Here is a 13,482-nt window from a genome sequence, read left to right as displayed (position 1 = left end):
TGAATTACCAAAACTTAATCTCCACTTTTTAAATTATAAAAACGAATGCCCTGTTTTTTTAACTACCAACAGTTTCTGAACAGTTTTCAAAATGGCTGAAAGTTATGTTCAGTTTTTAAATGGACATAGCTTAATGTCCTGTTTTTTAACTACAAGTTTTTAAATAAATTTATGGCCGGCTGTAAATTGCCAGAAAAAGCCATTTTTTAAGTTTCAATAATTTATGTCCCGTTTTTGAAATATGTATCAAATTTTCATCTTGTTTCTTAATTTTCAAAAATTTTTGATTAGTTTTTAAAATGGCCAAAAATTTATGTTCAATTTTTGAGTGAAAAAAAATGTATTTCAGTTTCTAAATGGCCAATATTTATATTCAACTGTCCTGTTTTTTAACTACCAACAGTTTTTGAAACTTGTTAAAAATGTCCATGTTCAGGTTTTGAGTAGAAAAAAATTGTATTCAAGTTTCTAAATGACCAAAATTTATATCCAACTTTTATATTGTCAAAAAGTTGTGTGTTATTTTTAAATTGTCAAAAATTAGTATCTAGTTTTTAGTTTTTCAAAAAATGTGTCTTGTTTTTAAATTTTCAAAATTGTTGCTTAATTTTCAAAAGTCCAAAAATGTATGTCCAGTTTTTACTTTAAGATGTAAAAGTATTTCATTCACAGCTATGTACATCGGTTTCTCCTCACTATTCAATTCCTTTACAAAGTTCAAAAAACTCAATTTTTAAATCCGCCTTTTATATTTTTTTTTCAGGAAAAACTTGTATCACCCAAAATACTCGTACTTGGCAAATAAGTGTTTTTCTTTGTCGCAAAATATCTACAAAATTCATATCCAAAGAGGATTTTTATTTGCCTTCAAATGCTTGCTGCAACAGATAATACCTCAATAATACTGCCCTCTGTCTACGCACATAACGCTGGTAAGTGAACAGACACATAAATATTTTTAGCACCCGTATGACGTTTTATATCTTTATCTGTATACATATATGCACATACATATGTAAGTAGTAATGTGTGTGCATTCCACCAATAAGAAAATTTACTGCACTGGCTCATATAATTCTCAATGGCTTGTACAAGCAATTTCTTTCATTTATTATTATTATTCTTAGCTGTGCTTGTGGTTATTTTACTTTTTTTTACTGTTTTCCCCTCAAGAACTTTTAAGTTCTTCCTCCCATTATTTTACCTGCGTTCAGTAAGCCAGTCTGCTCCTTTAATAGCGGAACATAAAAATCAGTTTTATGATCAGTTTAAATTTAATTCAGTGTTTTCCCGCTGAGAGGGCGAGCAGAAGTAGGCATAATAACTGGGTGAGACTTCGTCGAACGGATCACTTTTTTCCGCTATGTCGAAAAATCTCATTTTCATAAAGTTCATTAAATTTTCGCAGACCCCGAAGTCATTTGATAACCTACTTTTTCCTAAATTAATAATCAAAGAAGCCCCTATCAAATTTTTTAAATGCGAATAAAAAGCAAACTAAAAAATTTTTCAAAAGACGCCTTTTGGAACCATTTACAAGATATTTCCAAAAAAAAACTACTTAATATTTCGGCGCCGCGGAAAAAATATTCCGTTTCACGAATTCTCAGCCAACTTTCAAACCACATGAGTACTCAATATGAGTACTGCAATCAAAAACGTTTAGTGCGAAACTCAGCGTGGTAAGAGTTAGATTAGGTAATATAAGCCTTTAATGCCTAAAAGTATACTATCAAATCATACCAGACCATAAAAGCAACGTGTCTAGCGAAATATTAGCTTCCGCTCATTCACTGGATTTAATTTTGCATATTTTTAGGCGAACCTATGATTTTTTGAGAGATTTTAGCGATCGAATTTTAACGTAGTAATTTCTAAAACTCCCTCTGGTCCGTTACTTTCCCTTTACTAATCTAAGTTCAAAAGTAGGGTAATAAACATAGGCTGGCATTTGTCGTTCTCGCATAGAGCTTTTAAAAGTATTTTCGGTTTTTATTATGAAGCGGCCAATTGTGCTTTAGAGCAGAAGGAAAGGTTTATAAAAGCTAATCCCGCTACCAAAGCAGTACCGATCGCCGCTCTAAAAGACGTTCACGGGGTAAATAAAAGCTCTCTCTACTAATTATTGTTTTAGAGCGGTGGTGGGCATCAGCTTGCCCGCGGGCAAAGCTTTTTCAAGCTTTCTATACTAAATATATGCAAAGTTTTAAAGTGCTTTCCCCGCGGGCAGACTAGAGCCCAGCCCCGCGTTAAAGCAGTGACGATCAAATAGAGCTTCTTCGTACATAACGTCTTTGCAAAGCTTGCAAAGCATGGCCTATTCCATCTCAGTACAACTCAATTACTCGCCGCGTTTTTTTGATTTACTATTCCCAACGGTTAAAAAATGGTAGGAAAATCTCGACTTTTTGCATCCGCGGTCATCTGAGTGCACCACAGGTGCGGTTACTTTTAACAGTATGCAATTAATTTTTATCTCATAACATCGCTCTGCATCTTTTATTGCTTTCACTTGCCAATTCTTCCACTATCAAATATTAATTTTTCAACCATAACATATTCCAAAGTCACTGCTGCTTTTATTATTCTTCCTACTCGATTGTTTTTTCATTTCCATTTATTTTTTCGCTTTGAAAATCCCAAGTCCCATCTTTTTTATGTACCTTCGCGCGCATATTTACGAGCTCAAGCCCAAGCCCAAGTCGTACGCTTCAGTGGCCGATTTGACCATTAAAAAGTCATGGAGCGACAGCTAAAATGGTGGTTTAGTAGCAGCTAGTGGCTAGAAAGCTGTGAGCAAAATGGCCAGCAGAGCCAGCGAGCTCAACTTTTGGTTGCGTTGCAGACTTTTTAATATTTGTGGATATATGTATGTGTTCATGTATACACAAGTACATACATACATACATATGTGCGCTTTTTTTAATCGCTAGTAATAGCTTCCTTTTCTTTTGGTGCTAACAAATTTCGCACTTTTATTCCTTTTGCATTCAAAAAGGGTATTCGGTGCATTTTTTATTAGTTGCTAGTAGCAACAGTTCTTGGAAAATATTGCACACATATCGCATACATATGTACATACATGCAGTTCAGATTCGGCCATTAGCACCTCGAAGCCCATTTAAGTTATTTAGTTCTTGCATAGAATTTTTAAAAATTAATGTATCTCATAAGAAAATTAAATTTAAAATTTTAGAGCCTAAACGGCTGCTTTAAAATAAAGCTATAAAATTTTTACACCCAGTAAAAACTATAAGAGTTAAAAAAAAGCTGTGCTGATTTTAGGAGCTCAATCTATTTTCCTTGCCAGTACCAATCAAAAGCTGACTAGGGATGGCACCGACCCGTTGAAAATAAGAAAAGCTGCAGATTCCAAAAACCAAGCCTCATTCGCTATTGCAACTTTTCTCAGAATGACACTTCGTAAAAATTGGCCAAAATTTTCTTGGCTGGAGAATTGATGGGTTCAGAGCTTGAAATAATTGAAGCAATGTTACTAACTGTAGAGCAGCGTTGGGCAGAGAGGGCTTTTACTCTGCTCGCGCCTATACAAAATGTATAGAAAGCTTAAAAGAGCTTTGCCCGCGGGCAAGGCAGTTCCCATCAGTGCTGTAGAGTCACATTTTCCTATTAAAGAAAAGTTCACTTAAATGAAAATTTGCATACTTTTAGGCACTACCTACAGCTTTGGAGGTGGTTTGAAAGTGATAAGAAAGATAAGGAAAAGTCAACTTCTATAGCGCTTTTCTGAGCTAAAAGAGCTTTATTTCTGTTATTAACAAAGACAATTTTTTCAAAGATCCTCTCTTTCTGTGGTTTATAATTTTCTCACGACTTAAAACACTTTTTGCCCTTATTCATTAAAAATAAAGTAGGTTTAAAGAGCTTTATAAATTGACGTTTTCATACATTTTTCAATTTATAAACCTTTTATAAGGCTACTTTATTTTTTATGAATAAGGCAGTTTTACTTTTTCTTTAATATTTTAACCGAGTGTCCATATTTCGGGCTTTTATATTATAAATATAAGTGAAACCTAATATTTTGATATTTTCGGCATTTTTTGGGATTGTTTGACGGAACCTTCCTAAATTTTTCCAACAGCTTTCCGCGATTTTTTTTTAATTTTTCAGGACTTTTTTGATTTTTTTTTTTATAAATATAAAAACTAATATTTCGTGATTTTCGGCATTTTTTGGGATTGTTCGATGGAACCTTTCAGAATTTTTTCAGCAGTTTTCGAGATTTTTTTTTTAAATTTGTCAGGATCTTTTCGATTTTTTATTTTTTCTAAATATAAAAACTAAGATTTCGTAATTTTCGCATTTTCGGGGATTGCTCGACGGAACCTTTCTGAATTTTTTCAGCACTTTTCGAGATTTTTTTTTAAGTTTTCACCTTTTTGAATTTTTTTTTTATAAATATAAAAACTAATATTTCGTGATTTTCGGCATTTTAGGCATTTTTGGCCTTTTTTGGATTGTTCGACGGAACCTTTCTGAATTTTTTCAGCACTCCCCGCGATTTGTTACAAATTTTTCAGAACCTTTTTGAATTTCGTTATAAATATAAAAATTAATATTTCGTGATTTTCGGCATTTCGGCATTTTTTGATGGAACCTTTCAGAATTTTTTCAGCACTTTTCGAGATTTTTTTTTTTAATTTTTTTATAAATATAAAACTAGTGTTTCGTGATTTTCGGTATTTTTGGCCTTTTTTGGATTGTTCGACGGAGCCTCTCTGAATTTTTTCAGCAGCTTTCCGCGATTTTTTTTTTAATTTTTCAGGACCTTTTTGAATTTTTTCGATAATTTTTAGAATTCTTCTGCATTTTTCGAAACATTTCGTGATTTTACGGGATAAATTAAGATTTTTCGTGACCACTTGTGCTTCATTATGATTTTTTTGTTATTTTTCGTGGTTCAACGGTGGATTTTAACTTAATTGTTTATCAACACTTTTGTATAGTTTAAGAAAGAAATTGCAATACTTTTTGCTTTATTTTTAGGGCATAGATAATTTATTCGTGATTTCTTGGGTTATTTTATGTTTTTATTTTAGTTTACAGATATGCTAAAGATTTTTTTATCTATTTGGCATTTTTCCTAATTTTAGCAGACAAGTTTGCCTTCATTTTTTTATTAATTTCTTCTGAAATTTTGTGGAAACTTTCAGAATCTTTCCATTTTATTGCTAAGTGTTCGGGACTCCTTGTGATTTATTACGCTCAACCTACAAGTAAGAAACATTAATTGATTAAATAGTTGGTATTTGCGTATAATTTATTGGTTACTCTCAGCTCTTTTTGACCATTTTCACATCCAATCTAACGATGCGCGCTTGTTTCTTTTTTCTATTTCTTTAATGAACCTGAATTTTCACTGTTGCCTTCCCTGCTTTCTGCCGACCTCATATCACATGTCATCACGTGACTACAGCTTGCGGTCATCACCAAATTCTCACTAGCTCCTCTCACATTCTCTTGCGCACTCACATTCACCGTTTGCTCTTTATCTCTGCTACTCTTCTTCTTCATTTGGCTCACACTCTCCTCTGCTGCGCAAATGCATAAAGGCGCCGACGACTTCAGTCGCTTTGTTCTCGCCTCCGCGCCTTCCTTCTTCTCCTCTTCACTTTTGCTTCCTCGCTGTTTAACAATAAACCTCCTTGAGGGGCTAAGCGCTAGCGTCCTCAAAAGCTGTGCATAGAAGCCGAATTTCGTCTCGAGCGCCATATCGATGAAGAACCGCTGAAAGTCCAAGCGCCGCATCCTTCGATGGCCCAGCGCATAGTAGACTGTGTTGCAATTCTCAAAGCGATACGTCATCATGACCGGATAAAATTTCGGCAGCAAATGCGAGACGTGCACCTTGAAGTTGACTTGCGCCATCGCCAGTGGACGGCAGTGCTCCAAATCGCATTGTGGCTGTCGCGTGAAGAGCGCACTCAGGCAATAGCTGCGTCCCTGTGACTCCTCGCACAGCGCATTTTTCTCCAATCGCACCAAGTACTGGGTGTTCGGTGTAAGGCGCCATAAGCTGAGGTAATCGTAGACCAACTGCACGACCCGATGCAACGAGACCTCGTCGATGCGCAGCCAGTCTATGCGTCTACGCACATTCGATTTGGTGACTGCACGCACGCTGCTCCGCCGCTCTTTCGCCGAAGTTGAGGCGCCGTAGGTCTCCAAAGCGGCGATTTGCGCAAGCTGCAGGCGATTGTTGGTGTTGGGTCGTTGCTCGCATTCGCGGGGGAACTTGTAGAGAAAGCACTCCGACGGGTCGGATAGTATCCAGGCGACCGCCTCATCGATGGCCTTACTCACAGTCACTCTGGCGATGGCGCTTGCAGCCGCGTGCTGTTTGCATTGAATTTCTTCTGTGGGTGCGGTGGAAGACGCAAGCGGCTGCATCTGGCACTGTGTGCATGCGTTGGATTCCAGGAAGCCTCTTTGTGGAAGCTGGGTAGAATACTTAAAATTTTGCAGTTCAGAGGAACATTTTTTTCCTGAAAAGGAAACAATTAAATTGAAGAAATTACATTGCAGAGAAATTTTACATTTATTATGTCACTGTCAAAACGAGCGAACAAGTTTTGTGAACGTCAACCCAGTGAGATAAAAAGGAGGTGCCGCGTAGACTTTAATAATTCTTTCGAAAGCTTTTTTAATTTCACATTTAGTACTTTTGCGTGCATCGTGCATCTACCTATGTATAGATAATGCGCTTGGAGTTCAAATGTAATGCTGTTAAAATTACAGTTCTTGACAAAGATATGTAAAACTAGTTCGTTCCGGTAGCATCCACTCGTTTGAATATGTCTTAATGGTTCCCATTCTCATCTGCTTTTTAGGTCGTTTTGTCATTAAGCTGGAGGTCCGACGAACCTGAATTGCATAGAAGAGAAAGTGCTCCTTTTTAAGGCGACCGTCTATAACTTAAGGTCGCATTGTGTTACAGATGTGCCTCCATAGCGACTATATTTTATACACAAGACATCTCTTTTTCGTAATTTTGTGTCTTTGAAGTGTGACTAAAACAGCAAAAATAAGATTTTAACAGAAACTTTGTCACTCTCTTTCTCACCCAGTCTTTCCTTCTCACACTATCCACATTCCCTATTATAAGAAAATAAATTATAATGCCAGAAAGTTACGATTTAATAAAACATTTTTATACACCGTTTGAGAATTGCATACGTTTGGAAATTAACAAATACAAATAACACAAATTAAGTCAAAATGAAGTTGATTAATCAAATAATGTTGTATACTATTTATTTGGTGCACTTTTGGCTATGACAACAACTAAGACTATCAGGATAATTTTGGCAATTGCTTATCAACCCACCGCAGCCATTCGAAAGCCAAAGTCTGTCCTAATGCAATTGTCCATTCTGGCAACTATCTTGAAAGCTCTTGTCACTCTTTCGAAGGACTAATTGAATGATCTGCTAATGAGAGGGTCCCAGCGTTACAGCAATAAGTTTTCTAAAAATTAATTTTTCTTTTTAAAACAATAAAAACTACAAATTAAAATTTAATTTAATTAAGGAAAGAAAAAAAAATTATGTGAATAAAAACGATAAATATGAATAAAATTAAAAAATTAAAAATTAAATAAAATATGGTTCCAAAAATTAAATGAAATTCAAAAATATATATTTCTTCTTAAAAGAATTAAATTAAAAAACTATAAGAAAATTAAATTTAAAAAATATATTCCTAATTAAATTTAATAAAAAATAAACATTTTTCTTTTTAAAACAATAATTTCTAAAAATTTAGAGAAAATTAAATTAAAAAATAAGCAAATAAATAAACATTTTTCTTTTTAAAACAATAATATCTAAAAATTTAGAGAAAATAAAATTAAAAAATAAGCAAATAAATAAAACATGTTTCTGAAAATTTAATTAAACCCGAAAATATATATTTCTTTTTAAGTAATAATGTCTAAAAATTAAAAGAAAAGTAAATTTAAAAGGATCTTAACAATTATGTATATGACATAACAAAAATATTTTAAATTTTTTTCTTCTTAAAATAAAATCTAAAAATTAAAGAAAACCGAAAGAACAGAAAATTAAAGAAAATAAAAAATGTATTATGTATCAAAAAATTAATTTAAATTAAAACATATTTATTCTTCTTTTTAAAATGTAAAAATTAAAAGAAAATAAACTAAAACAAATTTAAATTAAAAACGAGAAAAACAAATCCGCTGCCCGAGGACTCGAACCTGGTATCACTCGAATAGCACGGCAGTGTCTGCTCACTCGGAAATTGAAAAAAAAAAAATATTTATTCTTCTTTTGGAAACAATAAAACCTTAAAATTAAAAGAAAATAAACTAAAACAAATTTAAATTAAAATAGAGAAAAAAAACCGCTGCCTGAGTATTCGAACCTGATATCTTTCGAATGCCCCGCCAGTGCTTTGCGCACTCGGCCATTGCGACTTTTGCAGCGTTTTTTGTGTAAGACTTTCGTGCCAGAATAAGCAAATTGTTTCACATTACATATCTTGCCTACTGTTTTTCAATTGCCTTACATAAGATTTGCAACTATTTTAGCCGAAATTGCGCCCTCACTTGAAGATTCGCCATTTCTCTCTCTCACTGCAATCTGTAAACAATCCAGCCAACAGCTACTTTGGCTCAACACATCACTCCCCCACGCTGACATCACTTGTGCCACTCACGACGCCATTCTTTGCACTCCAACTGCTGGCTGCCTTCTGCGTAAGTCAGTTCAATGTCCGCCAATGTCACAAAAGAGACAAAAGCGCATTTCAGCGCTTGAGTTTAGCATTAAACAGATCTAATCTTCATCAGCAATAGCAAGAATAATAAAAATCAAAATCCCCCAAAGTTCATGAAAGGGCACTTGAGACATGCATAAATTCAAAATTACTCACAAAATTAATTACATTTGCTGTTGTCCTCGATTTAGCGCTGGTTGACAGCGATACAGACAAGTTGATAAAGAATCTAATATAGTAGTTGGGTGCGGGTGTGTGTGTGTGTGGGAAAAAGCAAGGCAGAAGATTGCACACAAAAAGCGCAGCTGAGATGAGCAACTGTTGATGTCAAGCGTCGTATTTATTTTCGACTTATTCATCTATTTACTCGCCGTTGCGCTCTTTGCACGCGTCCCATGCAAAAAGTGATTTGTCGCACAAACACTGGCATTTAAATTCCAATGAAATCAACCGTCAGACATGCCACTCACTCAGCCAAGCTGGGGCTGGGTGCTAGACGCACGTAGAACGGGTGCATATAATTCACACCCATGCGCGCCGCTCTACTCGCCTTTCAAGCATTCCCTCGCTCGGCTGGCGCACCGAAATCAGTTTTCAATTTATTTGCTTTCAGCACTACTGTGCCGTTGCCCTTTCCTTCGCAGCCTGCATACCCATCACAGGTCCCGCACACCTCATTGTTAATCTGCAATTATCGCATTTGTCTCTGCACTGATGCGATTTGCTCACCGATTCATTCACGGGCCTCCATCTGTCCATTTTCCTGCCTGCAACGCCGTGGCGTGCAACAATGCTGGGCTCTATGTACTTACTCATAATTCCATTTTCGGCACCCCCTCTTTCATTAGTGCAATCAACGTGCGCCGCTTCGAAATTCCCAATTCGCTCAGCGCACAACATCAGGTGCGAAGGTGGCGGCGTTGGTGGGTTCGACAGTATTGACGCTGCAGGCGAACTGTGTGCGGAATGTGGCGTTTCAATTTGCCACCGGCCTGTCAACGCATTTTGTTGTTGGTGCTCTTTGTGTGTCTTGTTTTTGGTTTTGTATTTGGTTCATTTAGCGTGGCTTGGCCGCATTTTTGCGGTGCTACGTTGCCCTATTTTTATTCAATTTTCTGTCGTTCACTTCATTTCAATGCTGATTCCGTGTAGTGCTTGGTGGAGAAGATTGAAATCTCCCGGTGCAGTGGTATGTTTCCGGAAGCCAAAGAAGAATATTTAGCGAGTATTGGCGCAGTTAGTGGCTGGTCATTACTCTGGGGACAACCAATTCATTACTATTCCTCGCTTATGACGTCCGAGTCTTTATTCGGTTAAATAGCTTTATAAAACCAGGACGAGGAAATGGACAAGAAGATAGCTCGACACTTCCTCATATCATCGCAAGTGCCTTTTTTTTTTGTTGGTATGCGGGAGACACCGTAAAAAGCAGTGAAAGCCCGCGAATCATTCTTTCGTTTGGTACGCTTGTTAAGAATGCATAACCCCATGTAGCCCTGTCTCGTCATGTGGTCGTGTCCTCTTCATCCTTCTACTCGGAAAGTGGGCAACGCCGATTGCAAAGTGGTGTTCCATGTTTAGCTACAAGAGATACATATGTAGCTATTTAATTTAGTAGCGCTATACAAAATACTTCCTCGGACAATTGTATCTCTCTGATTTCGAGGGCTACAAAGCACGGTACTATCGGCCTGGATACTGAAACTCTTATAGGTTATAGATAATCAAAAGTGGACGCTTTCGATGGCAGAGTTGTATGCAGCTTCGCCGCCAACTAATGGCTTTCGTCGTATATCTGAAGTTAGGATGGCATGCTGTGGCAGCGTCGAGGTCTCTCCACTTCGTATCGCCTGTCCCTGCCGACCATACTGACTCTACGGATCGTCCGCAGCTTTTTCACCGACTTCGATTCCCTCATGGGCTTTAGTTCCACCGGTAGCCTGGAGGTTTGCCTTCCTTCTGGGCGCTTATGATTCCTTCCAGCTTCTGTGGAAGACCGAAACTGCTTGGGCCTTGCAGGACTTCATGTCTGCGCCGTCGATGCGCTTCCCGAGATTCATCTTCTTCTTTGGTCACATACTGAGCCGAGAGCCCTATGCCGCAGCAAGGCCACTGTTACTCCCGGCGGCGGACAGGTATCCGGGAGGCGCCACAAGAATACAGTCAGAAAGCCCCCTGACTGCAAACCATTCAATGGGCACGGTGACGCCTGACACCCTGGATTAGGGGAGAGGGTGGATTCGACACCCGCCGGGTCTAGGCCCATAGTGTTCAGTGGAAATAGGGTTACCTCTTCAGGGATGCATTTCCCTCATTACGGTTTTGATGTGGGAGTGGCTAGGCAAACAGCATTTCGCTCGAATTCAGCGGGCGGCAGAAGGGTTTTTCGATGTTTAGATTGATTCTTGAAGGGCTTTCTGTTTGTATCTACGGGGCTTGGGCCTCAAACCATGTGAAGAACTAACTCTCGGGATTTGGAATCCATGTAGGCATATTTTGTAATCCCTTCACTTTTGCTTCACATCCCCTTTCTCTGTCTCCAAACTGTCTCTCTCTGCTATACATAGAGACCTTTATTTTCCTACATTTAATATAAGCCCCTCAATACAAGATCTTCAAAACTCACGAAGGAGGGAGTAGCCTTCGTCCAAGACAACAGCAGAAAAGCCTGTCAAATGGAAAACAATAAAAGTAAGAACCAACCAATCCCAAAACTAACAATAATATTGCAAGAGCAACAAAAACAACAATAATCAACTAAGCTTAAGCAACGGCAAATGGTAGCGACAATTTACAGCTGTCGACTGCAGTCAAAAACGACAGACGCTACGTGACAGGACACAAAAGGCAGCCGGCAACAGGCAGCTGGCCACATCGCCAAATGGCCAAATGGCGAAGCGCAACACCGGAAGAAAGGAGAGCAATAGGTAGAAACTAAAGGGTGGCAGAGACTGACTGCCGACTGGATGTACAGTGGCTTCAAGAGGAAAGTAAGGCGGAAATTAAATGAAGCAATGCGATGGAGCTCTGGCCATAGGCGAACTAAGGCGTGCAACAATGTTGCGCAACATTGTTGTCGCACTGCGATGTTTTGCTGTTTTGCCCTCTGCTGTTTGTGCACAGTTTGTTGCCAGCACGTGTGGGGCATTAACCCAGCGCAAGTCACTATTGTTGTTATTGCTGTTGTTGGTTGTCGCTTACTTTAACAGCCATTTTTGCGCATCTTCCGGATTTGTTTGCTTCACTCTTTCGCGCATTTTTACGAGTACAAGCATTTTTCGCTTACATTGTTGTTGCAGGCTTTTACTTACTTACGCGCATGTTATTGTTATTCGCTGTAATGCCAGCAACAGGAGTTAAGCTACGCGCCAATTCTACAATGCGAAATGTCAGCTACAGCAACAACAACAACAATGCATGAGTGTAAAATGTATAAAATAAGCAGCGGGAAAAGTGCGAAGCACTAGCAGCAAAAACAACAAAAATGGAGCACAGATATGCCGTGAACAGCAATAATAGTGAAGGATGCAGCAACAGCAACAGCAACAGCAACAAAAACAATGTCACAGCAACAACAATAGCTTACCATTAAAAACTATGAAGCTATGAAATGGGCGAGTGAGCGAAAAAAGGATTTTGATGTCAGTTGTCACTAACACTCTCCAGCGGTTAAATATCAGCGGCTGGGGCAGCAGCGTTAAGCGCAGCTTTTGCTCATTAACGCCGCAAAGTGTTTTTGTCATTTCACTATTTTTAATTATCATTATTTCTTTTTTGTCTCGCCTTCATTCATATCAACGGCCGCTGGGGTTTTGCGTGAGTCGTGGCTTTCACACACACACACACACACACGCGCGCTTGTCACTTGTGGTGAGACGAGAAGAAAATAAGTGAAAAATATTAAATTTCTTGCTGTCTTCTCAGAAATGAAATCAATGGGCGAATATTTAATTCTTGAAACAGGCAAGAAATTAAAATTAATATAGTGAAATTTTTTACATTGGCACAAAAACAAACCAACATTCTGAATCTTCAAAGGTTTTGCAGAATATTTAATCTTAAAAATTTAATTTGACTTTGTCTTCCACATTTTTTTTTTTAAATATTTTTATTAAATTAAAAAACTTACATAAGTGCAATAAAACTTGTATAGGAAAAGCTTTTAATTAAATTAATTCATTCGTATTATAAATCGCTGATGCTTAAAAAAGTATTTTTATATAAAAAACATGTGCCTCAATTATGTGTTATTTTATTTAGAAAATTTTTTAAAATATCAAATGCAGTATAAACCCGATTTTTAATTAAACAAATTAATAATTTTTATTAAAAATTTTATAAAAAATATTAAAAAATTATCTAATTTGCATAGAAACCCATTTAAATTAGTTTTAGCAAATTAAGTTTAAATGTTACTTCAAAAGTTGTTTATATTATTTTTCTATTTGTAAGATAAATAATTTTCTACAAAAGTTAATGTTTATTGCTGATGGAATATGTTTTTGTAATCAGTTTAAGTTTTTTAAACATTATTCAAATTTGAAACTTTTAAAAATAACAAAAATAAGTAATTTGAAAAACGTTTTTGAAAAAAAAAATAAAAATATAGAAAAATTTGTTTAGTTTGAAATTTTGCTCAGCAACTTTATTGAGCTTGAAGCCGTTTTTTTAAGTGAAAAATGTTGTGGAAAAACAACAATAATTTTGCTTAAAATATTA

The 13,482-nt window shown here is 36.8% G+C and overlaps 2 protein-coding genes across 2 annotated transcripts in view; one reads left to right on the top strand and one right to left on the bottom strand.

Annotated features, from left to right (window-relative positions):
- The window catches only part of LOC118748456, a gene marked incomplete in the record, with an annotated part of 159,380 nt that extends 158,454 nt beyond the window's left edge, over positions 1-926 (top strand). The window contains 1 exon segment of the mRNA XM_036482904.1: positions 764-926.
- Positions 927-5,355: 4,429 nt separating this feature from the next.
- LOC118748266 lies at positions 5,356-6,414 on the bottom strand. Its single transcript, XM_036482640.1, has one exon. The coding sequence runs from the start codon at positions 6,412-6,414 to the stop codon at positions 5,356-5,358; it is 1,059 nt and encodes a 352-aa protein (XP_036338533.1).
- Positions 6,415-13,482: the final 7,068 nt, after the last annotated feature.

This window comes from Rhagoletis pomonella, unplaced genomic scaffold, assembly GCF_013731165.1.
Source record: "Rhagoletis pomonella isolate Grant_MI unplaced genomic scaffold, Rhpom_1.0 Rhpom_scaffold_00013, whole genome shotgun sequence".
NCBI classification, from domain to species: Eukaryota; Metazoa; Arthropoda; class Insecta; order Diptera; family Tephritidae; genus Rhagoletis; species Rhagoletis pomonella.
The sequence above is the reverse complement of the archived record's forward strand: the minus strand, read 5'-3'. Positions and strand labels throughout refer to the sequence as shown.